This window comes from Calypte anna, chromosome 9 (assembly GCF_003957555.1).
Source record: "Calypte anna isolate BGI_N300 chromosome 9, bCalAnn1_v1.p, whole genome shotgun sequence".
Lineage (NCBI taxonomy): Eukaryota > Metazoa > Chordata > Aves > Apodiformes > Trochilidae > Calypte > Calypte anna.
Window position 1 is genome coordinate 12,779,332 of NC_044255.1, and position 16,248 is coordinate 12,795,579.

The 16,248-nt window shown below is 35.2% G+C and overlaps 1 protein-coding gene across 6 annotated transcripts in view; it reads right to left on the bottom strand.

The window, feature by feature from the left end:
• Positions 1 to 631: 631 nt before the first annotated feature.
• The window catches only part of DLG1 (discs large MAGUK scaffold protein 1), a 144,863-nt gene continuing 129,246 nt past the window's right edge, over positions 632 to 16,248 (bottom strand). For all 6 annotated transcript variants that reach the window (XM_030455937.1, XM_030455936.1, XM_030455935.1 and 3 more), the window contains 7 exons: positions 14,225 to 14,266; positions 10,967 to 11,017; positions 8,315 to 8,416; positions 7,891 to 8,063; positions 5,468 to 5,577; positions 5,039 to 5,130; positions 632 to 2,365 (listed from right to left, as the gene is read on the bottom strand). In XM_030455937.1, the coding sequence (XP_030311797.1) occupies positions 2,259 to 2,365; positions 5,039 to 5,130; positions 5,468 to 5,577; positions 7,891 to 8,063; positions 8,315 to 8,416; positions 10,967 to 11,017; positions 14,225 to 14,266 (677 nt within the window). In that variant the 3' untranslated portion in view covers positions 632 to 2,258. The remainder of the gene's footprint in view (positions 2,366 to 5,038; positions 5,131 to 5,467; positions 5,578 to 7,890; positions 8,064 to 8,314; positions 8,417 to 10,966; positions 11,018 to 14,224; positions 14,267 to 16,248) is intronic.

Here is a 16,248-nt window from a genome sequence, read left to right on the forward strand (position 1 = left end):
GTGTAGCATTGGGTGATGCTTTGCTAGTAGCTGACAAACACCTGCGAGAAAAGTTCTGTGAAAGTTATTCAGATAATCCAGTACTTCACAAATCTACTCAGCTGGGCAAGACTCTTTCTGATAGGTTTAAAAACAGAGGTAAAAACTTGTTATTATGGCTTGCAAATTGCATTGCTGAGATTTAGATTTTTTTCTTCAAGTTGGTCTGTTTTATGATGTCTGACTACTCACCTCGGATAATGAGTCACTTTCAAAGAGGAAGACTACAGTATATTTTGAGCTCCTTTGTAATTTTACAACATTATTTATCATTAATCTTACACACCTTCTACTTCCATTCACAGAAGTCTCAAAGACAATACACCTACTTCACAAACCTAGAAAAACAAAAATATTTTTTGGCCGTATACCAGCAGTTTACATTTACTGTAAGTCTTAGTATCATTCCACGTTAACACCAGCAATATCTGTGTCCCAAGTTTAAACCTGCTTTTCATGTAATGACTTCACAAGGCCCAGTCTAGTCACCACTGTTCCTCTAACACGTGATTTTCACTTACAGTTTGCAACAATTATTTCAAAATGCTACACCAGCTGTATTCCTTTTGATTAAAAACACACTTGACAAATATATTGTACAATAAAGTTTATTAGCTGTTCTCCTCTTTCTAACAAATGGAATGGATAGTGTTGATAATTCTTTACAAACCAAAGCTAATTTGGTTGTGTGACTGCCCCATGACTGCCATAAGTACATCCCTCTGACAAACAATCAGTTTCAAACAAGCACTGGCAGGTACCAAAGAACATGGGAATTGAAGAATTTCATTACTGAAGGAATATCCAAGTTTTGGTACAAAGTATTTATAACATTCAGCACAGAATTTTGTGCACTGCAAATGGAAGATCTTGTGCCTATGCAATCCGAGATGAACATGTACAGAAAAATACAACGTGTTGCTGATTCCAAATTCTCCCTTTGGTTAAGACATGCATATTACAGGAGGAGGAGGGGGGAAGACAAACACCTGAAATTCCATAGAAAAGAGGAGAACTTGCATGTATTTTTTTCTTGTCACTAATATTCCCTGGACTTTACGCCCAGCCACCATAGCCCATTTGACTTCTCATGATTAAGGAAGGTAAATTCTAATTTGTACTTTTATTCAAAACAAAAAGCTAGGAGTAGGTGGTAAAAGAAAAATATATATTTTTTTATATATATATTTATACGTGTGTGCAACTATGTAAAGAAAATAATTCCCATAGTTACAGAGTTTAGTTAAAGAAAGTTTAATATATATATATTTATTATAACAAAATAGGCAGTTATTGTGGGTAAAATATTCATTAAAATCTGACCCCTAAGAACACACACATTTTTAGGCTACCAATCATTCTCTCATTGCCCTAATGACCATCTCTGCAGCTGTTTTCTGTAGTACTGCCAATGGAAATTTGGCATTCTTCTGAAAAATACAAGGTTTCCTAGCACCTAAACATATTTTAGGCTCAAAAAGTGTGATGACCATTATCTATAAACAATTTCTTTAAGACACTATAAATAGTGTTTCATGATGAAGATTAAAAACATTACACATCTTTGTCCCTAGCAATTTTATTGGCAAACAATGAAAAAATATAATAATATCCATATGAAATTATGAAAATGAATATCCCTTGAGGATTGTAGTGGGAGCTAATGAAAACGTTAACTCAAAATTTGAAAGTTTCTCTCTAACTGCCTGGAAGGGGAAAAAAAAAATCACTGAGAATAGAATTTAACTCAGAAAATAAAACCTGGAATTGACTGCCCTGACCAAACCATGCTATTAAAGTTAAGCGTGCAAAGTTACTTATGATTAACAACTTCCTTGAATACAACTTTTCTTTCAATTGTTATGAAATTTTAAAAGAATGTCTATAAAGCTTTTTTGAAAAATCTTTGAAAGTTACTTTCCCTTAAACATTAAGGAAATTTAACAAGCAATTCCCTCCCACCCCCACCCCAAACTAATAGCTGGTCAGGCCACTCCACCATAATGTTTGAAAAATGGCAAACCAACGACACACAATTGTACAAATTATTTAAACTAAGAGAGACACCAGATGTAAAGCATTATGGGAACTGCAGAATGTGATGGTTAGGGTATGAAACACGCTGGAAAGAACTAGAGGCAGGCTCCTCTGGAAGGGCTTAAGAGTCATCTGATGTAGTAGGTGATATCAGTTAGAAAATGAAAAATAAAAATCTGTTTTCATAATTTTTCCTTTGCTGGAACCCAGATGTAAGGCCCAGACTGTTCCTCTATGATCTGTTTCACTTGGTTGTAGATTTCTTCCAGTGTGTCTCCTTGGACAATAGCTGCAAAACATAATGTGGCAGTCAGAAATCATCCTTCTCAGTTCTATATAGATGTTCCAAGATGTTTGTTTCTCTCAAAGCAGCAAGAAGATTTTAGATTGCTGAAGGAATGGACACCCACAGAGATTTCTGATTTCTGTGCTGGAGAGAAGCACATTGTTGATGGGATTGCAGGGCACACAAAGCTCTCCCACTCAGATGTTTTCCCTTTGCTGCAAGTATATACATAACATCATGGAGGTTTTTTGGCTTTTCCTTACTACATTATAGCTTATCTGAGTCTACTGACATCCTCCAGTGTTCTTTTTGGTTCATGTGTGTTTGCAGCATAATGAAACAAGACAGTTCAGAGTTGTGTTCTGCACTGCCAGTCTGGGTCAGGGTTGGTGTAATTCAGACTGGTCAGCTCAGTTGGATCCTGAAACTTCATAGCAAGGCTCACTGGCACTGGGATTTCTACCTGCTAGCATTGCCTTCATTTTTGGCCAAAAAAAAAAAAAAAAAAAGGAGGAGCTTATGGAGTTTGTTGCCCAGGCAATAGACTCAACCTTCCTGATATAGTTAAAAGCGTAATTTATAGTCAGATGCTGTAAGTTAGATTTTCTCCAAGGCCAGAAAATAATTAGAAGTGAGCCAATAAGGATGAGCTCTGATGTATCAGTGTAAGTACAATCTGGTGAGAATGAGGATGAAATTTGAGCTGTTCTTACCACACTGAAATTGCAATCTGAAAATGCATTCACCATGAAATAGCAGCTTCTTTTTAATTAGGATTGCCAACTCAGTATTTGGGCAATGTGCAAAGCTTAGCATGACTGATAATTTTGGAGGCAAGTCAGACTCACTCTTTAATACACTCTGTGCATTAATACATTACTGCTGTTTTCAAGCTTTTTTTTTTTAATGCAGATTCCTTCCTTTTTATTCCTACTCATCATTCCCATCAGCAGCCCATTGTCATATTCCTGTTGGAGGATGAGGCTGTTTGATCAGTATGGCTGAAGCGTAATGTTCACAGAACCACAGTGCATTAGAAAGACCCAGAAATGTCTTTGCAGTGCAAGTAACCATAAGCTTTAGCATCTTACTTCTCTCCAGCTATGTTTAACCACACTTCTTCCAAAGCTCAGTACCCTCAAAACAGAAGATGGATGCACTCTTCGTGTGCTTTAGTGCAAATTTTAAGTCTGTTTAAACTTAACTTGCTGGTGAAGTTGTTTGCAGTCACCCCACTCAAAATGTGGTATTTTTTAACAGATTAGGAAATGCTCACACATTCTGTTTTACGACCTGACTCATATGAGTGGCAGCCTCCAAACTGTAAGTGGTAAGTGGGATTTGTTATGTCTTCAAGTATCTCAAAAAGATTCAGAAAATTATTTCTGGCCTGAGCTGGATCATCAAGGACAGAAGTCTTAATATTGCTATCTTCCTTTGTCAAGAAGCTTTATACTTCTAAGAAGAAACATCACCTGTAGCACTAGAGCTCTTTAAAAGGCCTCCAGGTTTTGGAAACATCTTGAATGATGCACCTTATTTTCCTGATAAATTGTCCTATATAACGCCCGGAGACATACCAGCTACTCAGGAAATATTTAATTAATAAATATTAAGATGAACTTGTTTGCTTCCTGAACAACAAACTTGACATATTTGCAAGTCATTTGGTAATAGTAGGAAGAATTTGCAATATGTTTTGTGAGTCCCATAATTTCCTGGGCACAGAGAAAAGTGAGAGAGCTAGATGCAGTATTGGAATAAACAGTGACAGCTGAGAGGCAGCAGAGGGAGGCAGACAAGAAAGGATGAACTCAAATTGTCCACTTGTGTGGGTGACACATAATGTAGAGAACAAGGCAGCAGTAAGAGTGGGGCTGGAAGTCTTCAGGTTCCTGTATCTTTCTCCCAGTGAAGCCACCACCCATGCCTGTGTCACTGCCCAGGTGGAGCAGACTGGTGCCTTCACAGCTCTGCCCACGTAAGATTCGGAAGAAGGAGCAGAGCAAGGGAGTCATGTCACAGAAAGGAGGTGAACAGGGCAGCAAACACTCAAAGACTGTAAAAGAGAGCATAACAGGAAGGAAAGGAGCAAATTCTATCTAGGACAGAAATCCTCCTTTCCATCCTCCTGAAGACCCTGACTTGATCAATCTCTTCCTACTGCAAGACACACTGAGAACACTTAGCAGAGTTTGAGTGCTTGCAGCCCACCCCTTGCTATTACAGTAAGGTCCATGCACAAATTTAATTTTCTAAGCAACATAATGCTGCAGTACCCAATTCCCAGAGGCTTAAACAATTACTACCTTTCTTAACTTCCTGATTAAAAAAAAAATAGAAAGGAATAATTTTCTGCAGGGAGCTTTGCTGGAAAATCTCAGCTCTGCAAATGAAAAGCTTTAAGCATAAGTGTATCAGCAAAGCAAGCATCTCTGTTACTGCAGTACCTGCAAAATGGTGAAAAGTATCATGGGTTTTAAACCCTAAATTAAGATCTCATTAATTTTCTGTATATTTTCAATTCAATGAACAAACTGAAATCAATATAGAGGTACTATATATGGCTCTATGCCTTCAAACAACAGAACAGCCTGAGCAGTGAGGCAATTACTATTTTACAGCAAACAACAAAATTTCAACTCTTGCAAGGGAACAATCTCAAGCAAAACACACCTGTGAAGTGTTCAGTAAATTCTTGTTCCAGTTTCATGGCTCTCTCAAATGTCTTCCTGGCTTGCTCTTCTGTTAAGCGTTTATTCATTTCCCTGAAATTGAAACATTATACATTTTAAAACTACTATAAAATACTTGGAGCCTTTTCTGAGTCTTAACCCAAATAACAGGCAGTTTCCTAAATAACACACTTAAGCAGAGACTGTAGTGAAAATGAGCTGTTTGGACACAATGTTCCATGGAATTTATCACTACAACATTTATTCTCAGTACCTTTAATTTGGATTATAAACCCTGACCAAAAGTCCCTAAAAAATAAACTCAGGAAAGTAAATATTGATTAAAATGCATATATGACAATTGTCTTCACATAACTTGTAGCTGGCTTTTCAAATTCACAAATAATTCAGCCTGAGTCACTTTACTTACATGATATTTTCCACTGCTTTGGGTTTAATAAAAATGGAGATGGGGTAGAGCTGGGCAATCTGCAACCTTTTGATTGCATTACCAGAAACATCAAGAATGCAATGTTTGCCCTAAAAAGTGAGAGAGAATGGAAAATGACACTAAGCAAAGTTTAAGTCACAGATATGCATAGCGTGGTGATTTAGAAGAGAAAACACATCTCCCTTGGAGCCAACAAAATTAGAGCATAGAGTCAGTTGACTAAAATACAAAAAGCTTTTACTTTAGCAGATCAGTGTGAACAGTAGAATGCTGTAAACCAGGACACAAACCCACAAGCAGCATAAAATCAAATGTTACTCATATCATACAACACACTTCCTAAACTCCTGGGAGATCATTCCTGGAGGGCATGTTAAAAAGCAAGAAAGTAACTCTAGTCTGAAATGACTGACAGGTTTCTACTTCCTGGTAGAAGAGATCACTAAGTTCATTTACATTAATTCCTAGCACAACAAACCCACACAACTCTATTTCAGGAATTCTCAAGGAGGACAGAAATGTCCTTCCCACATGAGCAACACATATTTGCTAAGCTTTCAACTGATGAGCAGTTTCCCAGGATCCAGTCAACAGATCTGAATGTTGACTGGTATAATTTAAGAAAGGTGTCTGCATATTCTAGCAGAGTATTTTACTACGTGTACTGAACTGTCCACATCTTTCGTCTGGTTTCTCTTTAAATATTGCACATGCTCTGGCAAATTAGAATAAAGGGCATTGACTGGTACATTTCCCTTTTTGGGCTAAGACACTCAGTATTTGTTGCGTTTGTCCCAACAACTCAAGCCAGCTCCCCAAGGATTTTGGGCAAAGGGTAGAGGAGTAGGTTGCCTACATCATAGCTGTGTTTGACTTTATGGAATATAACTGCAACAATTTATTCCAAATCAATCTCAGACATGCATTAACAGTGGCCATTGTTAGAGAGATTTACAAGGTGCCAGTGATTCCAAAGAGGATTTTAAAATTCCTTTCGAGTTAAGATTTGGAAGACAAAGAAAATAAATGCAAGTACTTCATGACACAAGTATCATGTTTTTATCCAGGGAAGTTATTTTGCTCTATGCACAGTGCATTTGAACAATATTTTACATGTGGTAGCACTTTCTTCTTCATGTCACTGTCTAAAAAAATCACAATCATTTCAGACCTTATGGGTCCCACAAGATGGGCAAAAGAACACAGCCAGTTTCAGGTCCAGGGTGGAATTAAAGGATTGTATTCATGCTACCAGGTGAAGCAACTGCCAACAGGCTGATAATGTTTAAGCTGTTCAATAGTTTCATTATTTAACCACACATGGTAATTTCACAACTTTGGTCAGTCTCCCATACAGTGCACTGCTCATTTATTTTAACAGTTTTGTAATTACCTTTATTTTCTTTACTTTTCTCACCATATGCCACAGGGTCACGTTTTATTCCATAGGGTAAGACTGACAACCAAAAAAAATATCACCACATGGACAGAACCTCACCATGCTCTCCCTGGTTTTGATTCCAGTAAATTAAATTACCAGAATTAACAATACTCAGCCACTAAGCACACTCCCATGTCACGTGGATTAACCACGCTTATCCTACGCATGTCCAGACTGATAGTGCTCACATTTGTGAGTTTCCACCTAGAAAATAGCTGTCTTCTCTCATACAGAACAGATATAATTATCTACTGCAAATTTATAAGTAGCAGAACAACACTCATCAACCTAACATGGAACATTGGCAAAAATGTTCACCCAATTTTTTTAAAAAAACAAGTATCTTACTCTACAAAACATTCTTCCTTCTTCCCACTCTTTTCAGAGAGCTCAAGTAAACTTCAGTTGGAATGCAGAAATAATTAGATTTTGCAAGAAACAGTTAATTAAAATCTATTTAGGATAAAACCAGTAAGGTCAGTCTTCAAAATCTAGTGGTAGTTATCTAAGAACTTGTCATACATTTGAATTTATTAAATTCACTCTTTTCCCTTTGTCAGCTAAATCCACAAAGAGCATGAAGAACAACAATTTTATAAATTTTCTTTCACACAGGTCAATATTAAACAGATTCTCACATGAATCAACTCCACCACCACTATTCTTAACCAGTTAATGATGTATGTATGTGACTAGGCTAATTAGCTGGTAATCCAAATTATTATTTCTTTTTTCTCTTTTTGTAAGGGGGCAGAAACTATGGTTGCTCTCTTCCCATAATTTAATCACAGTGTTTCCATTATACCAAAGTTCCATTGTGACAATGCTCTTTGCTTCTAGTTTTGTATAAATTCCTTTTTAAGTCAGTGTGTTCCTAGTGGTTTCTTATCACTCTTGTCTTTTCCTGGCAGCACAGTCAGGTAATCACCTCAGTAAATTAAAGCAGCTTGCACTGATTTACCTTTTCTGCTACTTCTCGCACTGATTGGACACTTGTTCCATAAAGATGATTATTGTACTGGCCAGCTTCAATGAATTTGTGATCCTGAATATCCTTTTCCATTTGCTCTCGAGAAGTGACAAAATGGTAATCACGTCCATCCACCTCATAATCTCGCTTTGGTCTAGTGGTATCTTTAAATAAAAATCAGTAATTTTTAAAGCAAATAAAAAGCAGTGACTTTTTCCCCTGCAATATCAAAAAAAGTCTCCCGTTTACACTGCAAAATTTTCAAAAGCAAAGAGATCACATATAATTAAGATAGATCTATAAAAATCTGACAATATATTACCTTTCTTAAACTCAGCATACAGAGGCTACGACTATTAAGAAAATCAACAGAAAAAAATCTCTTGGAACTGCTTTACTATTTGCTGAGACTTACGTGGAACACATGAGCCAAATTTGTCTGGAAATTCTGAGATCAGATCATCATTTATTCTGTCTTTCATGGGTCCCAAAACAATCACAGGTCGAGTGTAATTGACTATGGAACAAAGAAAAATAACAACCATTACATTTCAATAACTTTCACAGTTCAGCAAAACATGCTTTGTCACATGGCAATTGTTTTAATACCCAAAAGAATATGTACTCCTAAAGAGAAGAAAAAGATGCTGGAAAATGTATATAAATAAAGAATGTAGTAACAGCAATATGTTAGATCTTCACTTTCAAATCACTATCCAGGTCAAGTAAAGATGAGTCTTGAATTATAAAGTCTTTGGCAAAAAACACAAAGGAACTTTGGGACTTGATGATCTCTCAAGGTCCCTTTCAACCCATTACATTCTGTGATTCTAACATTCTGTGAACATCATTTGTTCTAATGAAGACAGCAAAATGGAGCAGTTTGAAAATCTCTTCCCTTCAAAGAGGTACTGAAGCAGTAGCAGAGTCTGTGAAATTCTAGCTCTGTGTTGGAAAAAGCTGCTTCCTTTTCTCTACGACTACAAGTTAAATACTCCTGTATTAAAAGATTCAACTATATACATCTTATATAACTATTACCACCCTTATGAAATGAAGTATAGCATCTTTTACAAGCAGCTGCTTTTTTTTTATACAGGGCTTCTGGCTGGAAGTTAAGGTCAAGAAGAAAATACCTGATTACACTGCAAGAACCATGAAGACAATAATAATGTCTCAGTTTCTTGGCATTAGTGTATAATTTCAGTTGTACAAATTTTAGTTTCCGGTTCATCTATCTTTACTGCATATATAATTCTAAAGTAATAAATCTTAATTAAAATATATTTTATAGGTCAGACTTGTGGAACTACTTATATTCAAGAGAATTAATATATTAATAAAAGCAATGTCTGGGATTAAGTAACCGTCAGCCTATCAATTTACTAATAAACATCTTTGTTTAAAAGACTGAGGGTGGCCCACTACTCACAAATCCAAGCACTTTTAAATCTATTGGGTAATTACTGTTCCTTATTCCTCTATGCTTCTTTAAAAAAAAAATTACAGTGGAAGTGAATTAGCAGACCAATGAAGATAATATACACAGGGAATGTATTGCTGTACCTAAGCAAAGGAATGAGGGGCTGGATCTTTTATGGCCGTCCCCATGTACTATATTAGACTCAAAAAAGGAATTACAGTCATGCATTTAAATGCCAACAAACTTGACTCTCTAAACATCTTCCGTTTTACAATATGGCAGTTACCAAACCATCTGCTTGTGCATAGTCTCATTCACATCTTTTCTCTTCAAGCTCGAGGTTTATTCACTTAATATTACTATCATTCTCACTAAACCATTAAGCTGTCAGAATATGGGAAGCTAATGGCAGCTAAAGAGGCATTTCTCATTTTCTGATACTGTGTGGTTTGCACGTATGCACAGACCCAGCAGGTGCTCACTGGAGGGCAACAAATCTCCTGTTCCTCAGACTAAGCAAAGCTTGCTTCGCCCATGGAATGGTTTGCCACATTTTTAGTATGGTCTTAACTCATGCAGTTCTCATCCACAATTTTATACAGAAAATACAAATTATATGATATAAAAAATGTAGCCTTGTATAACCATTTTTACAACTTTGGGAAGCTTGCTGATGAAATGGACCCCATATGTCATGATTAACAGGTAGAAAGTCTATACAGGCACATATGTTCCAGAATGCTATTAAAAGCAACTGGGTCATGTCACTCCCCGCATGAAACCTGAAATTAAATCTTGACTGTCAAAATTCATGAAAATACATGATGTATATTTAATGTGATTGCCACCTAATTTGATAGATAGTAGATGTCAAGGATTCCCAAAAGACATTTTTTTAGCAATAAATTTACAAATTTACATGAGCTATGTATCACATAACGTAAATCAACCATTAGCACCTGTGCTAGTGAAAGGAACACTATAAATTCTGTATGTTTTACACAGTGAAGCAAGATAAGAACCAAGGTGAAAAGGAAATCATAGCATCCCACTGGAAACTGGTGAAAAGCATTTTTTTAAATGCAAGCGCAAGAAAATTTTTTATCAAGTTCACTACACACACACAAAAAAAAGAATTCTGAAAGAAAATGTACTCAGTTATTGGTGACCAAATTAGCCATATAAGAACCCCATAAAGAAACTTGAGACTGTCATGTTCTAGAGATATTTCAGTTTGAAGATTTTAATTTTGAGACATTTCAAAGCTTCCTAAAATAGACAAATGATCTGCGGACACTTTCTGCTGTACCAGAAAAAAGAAACTGCAACAGTGGGGATACTAAAGCAATACAAATTAGAAGAAAACTATAATTTCTGAGGTTCATACTGACAAAACTATTAAACGTACCATATTTTCCTTTTGCGAGTGTAAGCCACAAATGTTATTTTTAGTAGCACACCTTTGGATTCTGCACTAAATAATTTATCAATTGCATTTAATAATTTATGCCTTTATGCTTTATTCATCTGAATAATGGTAACAAGTTCAAAAGACTTTTATCATGCTGCTCAATACATAAGGGCACATAAGGCATTCTGATAATGCACATGACATTTATTTTATAATGAGCAAGATCTACAAACCTTCTTGTTGATTGACTGGTTCATATGACAAGACATATTCCTCTTGGCCACCTAAAATGTAAATGCAAAGAAATATCCATGTTTTTTTTTTTTGTCACCAATATATTTATATTGAGTCATTTGATGAACTATAATGATACATACATTCCTCAGTAATATGCATTGCAATGATACTGATGAAGGACATTTTTTGAGAGCGATGAATTATAAAAATCACAAAGATAAGCCAAACACAAAATTTTAAAGCATAAGACACATACAGTATAAATAATTGCCTGGTTCACATTAGCATGTCAAACTGACATCAAGCACAAGAAGAATTTTAAAGCATTATTGAAATGTTCTTATGCACATTTCCCTGAATGAGAGCCATGCATGCTGTCATTCACTGCTAGAGGCAATGCCACCTTCATCATGAATATTCTCCATACTTTGAAGCTAAGATTTACAGTAGCATTTTTCTCTATTTATAGAGTGATAATCATGGGTGTAAATGTGTACATATCTTCCATTAACTTTATCACAATGTGGAATTTATATACACATCTTCAACCACTAATTCTATAAAAATTATTATTGTATATACCAAATAACTCTAAGTTTTTAAAGATAAAATTGAAAGCAAAGAATGCTTTGTGTTGTTCTCAGCTCCAGAGAGTACATCAGCAGTGAATGAAACGACAATAACTGAATTCTGACCTTTGAAAGCTGCAGACTTTTTAAATGTTAGTGAAAGCATCTCAAATGTACCTAAGTTGCCATCTTTCTAAAAGTTTATTTCTAGTCTGTCAGGATATCTCTAAAAATCACTAAAATCACAGGAATCACTAAAAATTAACTCCACAACAGCAGAGAACTTCTAATTCAGAAGCAACAAGTTCAAATTATATGATAATAATATGAACTATGAATAATATACAGTCATTCAATAACTCACTTGTGTAATTTTGCAACATTCGTTGCAATTTATAAGCTATATGTACAAGAGGCAAAGGAACAATTTTCAGGGCTGGAAGGGACCCTTATGACCATCCAGTTCCAAAACCCCTGTCATAGGCAGGGACACCTCCCACTAGATCAGGTTGCTCAGAGCCCTGTCCAGTCTGGCCTTAAAAACTTCCAGGGATGGGGCTTCCACCACCTCTCTGGGCAAATATCAATGCAATACTACAGTTGTATAAAATCAGATGGCAGGTGAAGCCTTTTATAAATTCACATATTGCCTATATATACATATATTAATTTCATGCGAAATAGTACTGATCTTTTAATGAAATAGTAAGTTCTATATTTAAAAGAACTATGTCTCTTATTTGCAATAAAGTTGCATTCAAACTGAACTACAGCAATACATGAATGAACATTTTCATTTTTTAGTTATTGCACGTGAGGAACACCTTAAGACAGACATGAAAACATGCAGCCTGTGTATCTTTATATCTCAAAAAGTTACAATCATGCAGATGGATTTTAGAAGGACAGTATATACTTTCAGAAACCCTTTTAGGCTAGGGAGAGGAATCACCAACTATCAAATGTTCTATGCAAGATCCAGCTCACATATAATTAGATGCTTCTTTAGAGAAGTCGCATTGCTATAAGGTCAAAAATATGCTAAGCAAACTATTGAAGAAATAGTAAGTAAAAAGCATCTCCTGATTGAGGGCAAAAAGTATATATTGTCACTGCTTTTCAATACTTTGGAAAAATGAATATTAATAGAATGAACCTTTTGAACAACCGTACTCATCTGTAATCAAGATAACTTTCATATTAGACAGCAGTAAGAAGAAATTAAGAAAATATTTTAATAAAAAGTGCTTGAAATTACACATTCAGATAAGCAAATCCACAATATTCATAATAAAATCAGGAGTTCCCAAACAGCAATAGCATAAAAAACTATTAGTACCTATAACAAGCTGCAAACATAAAGAAAGCAAGCTCTGAGAAAGAGTTGCCAGAGGCAGAATGGGGCTGGGCTGGATGAGTAGGTGGGAAGAAAGGAAAGCAGCAAATTTAGGAAGCAACAGTCACAGTTAGATAGTTTTAATGTCTTGTCATTAAAAATGATTAAAATTTGCAAGTTGTCAATGGCAAGTTCCATACATGCTCATGTTTGCATTATTCTCAGGGGACACAAATGCCTCCCCCAGTCATTTTCTTTTCAATAACAGTCTGTGATACTGTTAGCAGTATTGTATACACATGGATTAATTCTCTCCTACAGCCTAATCATCTGGAAGAAACAACATGGATCCTTAGCTCTGAGAAGATCTCAGTTTCCAAACAAATATATCTGTTAACGAATCACTTTCCTTATTACCCTAATTAAGTAATAGCTGTTTCTGAAGTTAGCAGGCAGGCAGGGGCTGGCCAGTGAGCTGCTCTGTCACTGCCTGACTTGCACACTTCTTTCTTTTTGTATTCTTCTTCAAATCCTCAACTTTTTAATCTACCTGCTCTGCTCTATCCTGGTTTAAGGCACCATTTTAAAGCACCATAGAGCAGCGTAATGAAGCACATCACCCACAGTCAACATGTACTTACTACTAGTGCACCTTTGTAGCTTGGGCTAATAAAAAAATCTAACAGTCTAGTATTTAATAGATATTATGTCTTCAGAGAGAGAGAACATGCACGCATGGCTAGCATACTGAGTTATCATAATTGACACCAGTACTGCCTACATGTTTTAAGCCTTGAAGACAATTCATCCTAAGCACCCACACTTGACAAAAGAGATAAATGAAAGCTCTAAACAAGGGTAAATACATGTTTGCTTATCTTTGTTATTAGAAGTCTATACATAATAAATGAGTATATTATGAAAAAAAATGTGTATAGTTACTGCACCATTTAAGAGATTACACAGTTTAGTTATGCTTCAAGTGTTAAGCTCAGCTACATAGAACTACATCTGTTAGCATTAAATATACATTTAGGTTTTCATAGGTCTAGTTAGGTCACATAATTTAAAAATAATAGGAACAGAATCAAATTAAGCTGAACTAAGAAAATCACAGATCACGATAAAAATATCCATAAAGGAGGTTTGCAATTTTTCTCTCTAGTCAGTTTTTAAAAACAAACACAGACACCCGCAGAATTTGCAGTACCCCACCAAACATAAATACAGATTTCATCTGAAGGTGAGTGGAAGTTCTAACATGTAAATACCCAGAAAAGACAGACAAACAAAACCAAAGAGCTACTAAACAAAGGTTCTAAATAAACAAAGAACTTAAAAACACTTACGGTAACTACTTTCACTATCGCTGGCATTAGAGGTTACATGCTCTGAAATTGCAACACAATGGAAAAAAATAAGGAACATACACCAATGGCATGAGTCCAAAAGAAAGAAAATTGACACAAAATAATCCAGATGGAAGACAATACTGATATCAAAACGTTGAAATCAATACATACTGCATATAAAAGTTTTAAGGTACTTCTCATAGCTCTCAGGATCAAGCTTAATTTCATACAAAAGGAATTGATGTTAATAAAAACATTAAATAACACATGAAAATAAGATTATGAAAAGTACACTAATCACAGTTCACATGTAACCCTGTACATTTTAGGTTTTCACTTCGAGATAAATTTTGTTGTGCAAAAACTATAGGATTATACATTTCAACTTTTATGCAGGCAATTTATTGATTATTTAAGAGTCTTTTAACAGAAAACACTGGAATACTTTGCAGGAAATATAGTGTAACATATTCAACAAGAGAGAATCTCCAGCGATATATTAAATAGTTTACATGAAGTAGAATGCAGAATTAAGAGTATTTTCTTCCCTCCCAGTAATGCTTTAGTTTTTAGAAGCTCCTGATAATAATTGATGATAATAATTTCATGCCATTTGCATAGTAATCAAAATATTAGTAGATATGAAGTGTTTATATTTACTTTTTTTAATCTATGCAATTATGTTACATATCATTTTTATAATAAAAATGTATTCCAGGAATCAATCTATTCTGTTTCCTGAAAGTTCTACAAATCTGGTGTACAAAAATAAACTTTTATATTGCTGAACTTCATTGTAAAGAAGCAATTTTTGTGTCACCCAGTGCCTGTGTCTATTTGTAATGAAAAGTATTAACACTCAAAGGTTAAGACTGCATAAAGCAGCTTGTGTTTAATCTATACTAATTAAATAGAATTAATTTGAAACTAGGTACCTGTGTGCGTACAGTAAGAAATACTGCTATCATGAGGAGTGCTTACAATACATTAAACTCAGTGTGGTTCCTCTCCTACAAAATAGTAGAGAAAGAAGCAAGGGGACTGTAGATGTAAGACCACAGTTACAAAGCAAGTATGGTTCTAGTGATTAATTAACATAAAAAAATGTAGTCATCATATGTAATCTAGTTATCCTTTTAAAATTGATTTAGATAACGCGAACTAATATTTTTAAACCACAAATCTCTGGGTAGAATGAACTCTCTCATTTTATTTCCATACAGGAAAACCAGATAAATTCTTCCTCATGTTTGTGAGTACCAGAAATTTGGATCTACTTCAATTTCTTTTCCTTGTATTGGAAAAAGAACGTTCACGTTGGCACAGAAGAGGCAAACAGTAATGTTTAAAAGCCTCATAAACATGAAAGGGAGACACTGTCAATTTAGAATATAAATGTTTTGATAGCTTGATAATGGCATAGCTGGTGAAGATATAAACCCTAAAATGCAGCAGTCCTGCAGAGCCCAAGTAACACAGCTCGCATTGTGCTAAACACAGGTTTAGAAAGTCTGAGTGTGCTGAAAAACAGCCTAGAACCCAGTTGTTTTTATAACAGAATCACCCAGTGACATTTTTTGGATGTAGTTCAAACTAGGTATGATGATTAAACCAAAAGGGTTGCTTATGAACTTCTGGTCCAATCCATAAGACAATAAAGGTTGCTATAGTTATGTGCTCTGGACCAAAAATTTCCATGAAACTGTCCATTTCAGAAATGGAAAATTAATGTCACAGCTACTAGAATTTTTATTCCATGATTTAGGTCAAATATAGACAACTTCTTACACAAAGTTATGCCCTTGGAAGAAATGTTATTTTTAACAATGTTTAGTCACATATTTTTTGTGAATAATTTTGTTATTCCATGAATGCATAACAATGTATGTGCTTAGTATCTGTGATAAAAACCAAGGTCTTGAGTGGGGTTTTTGTTTGTGATTTTGGTACACAGGTGGTGCTAACAGTACTCAGCAACTTCTAATGTTACTGTATTGACATTGTTGAAATGTATGCAATAC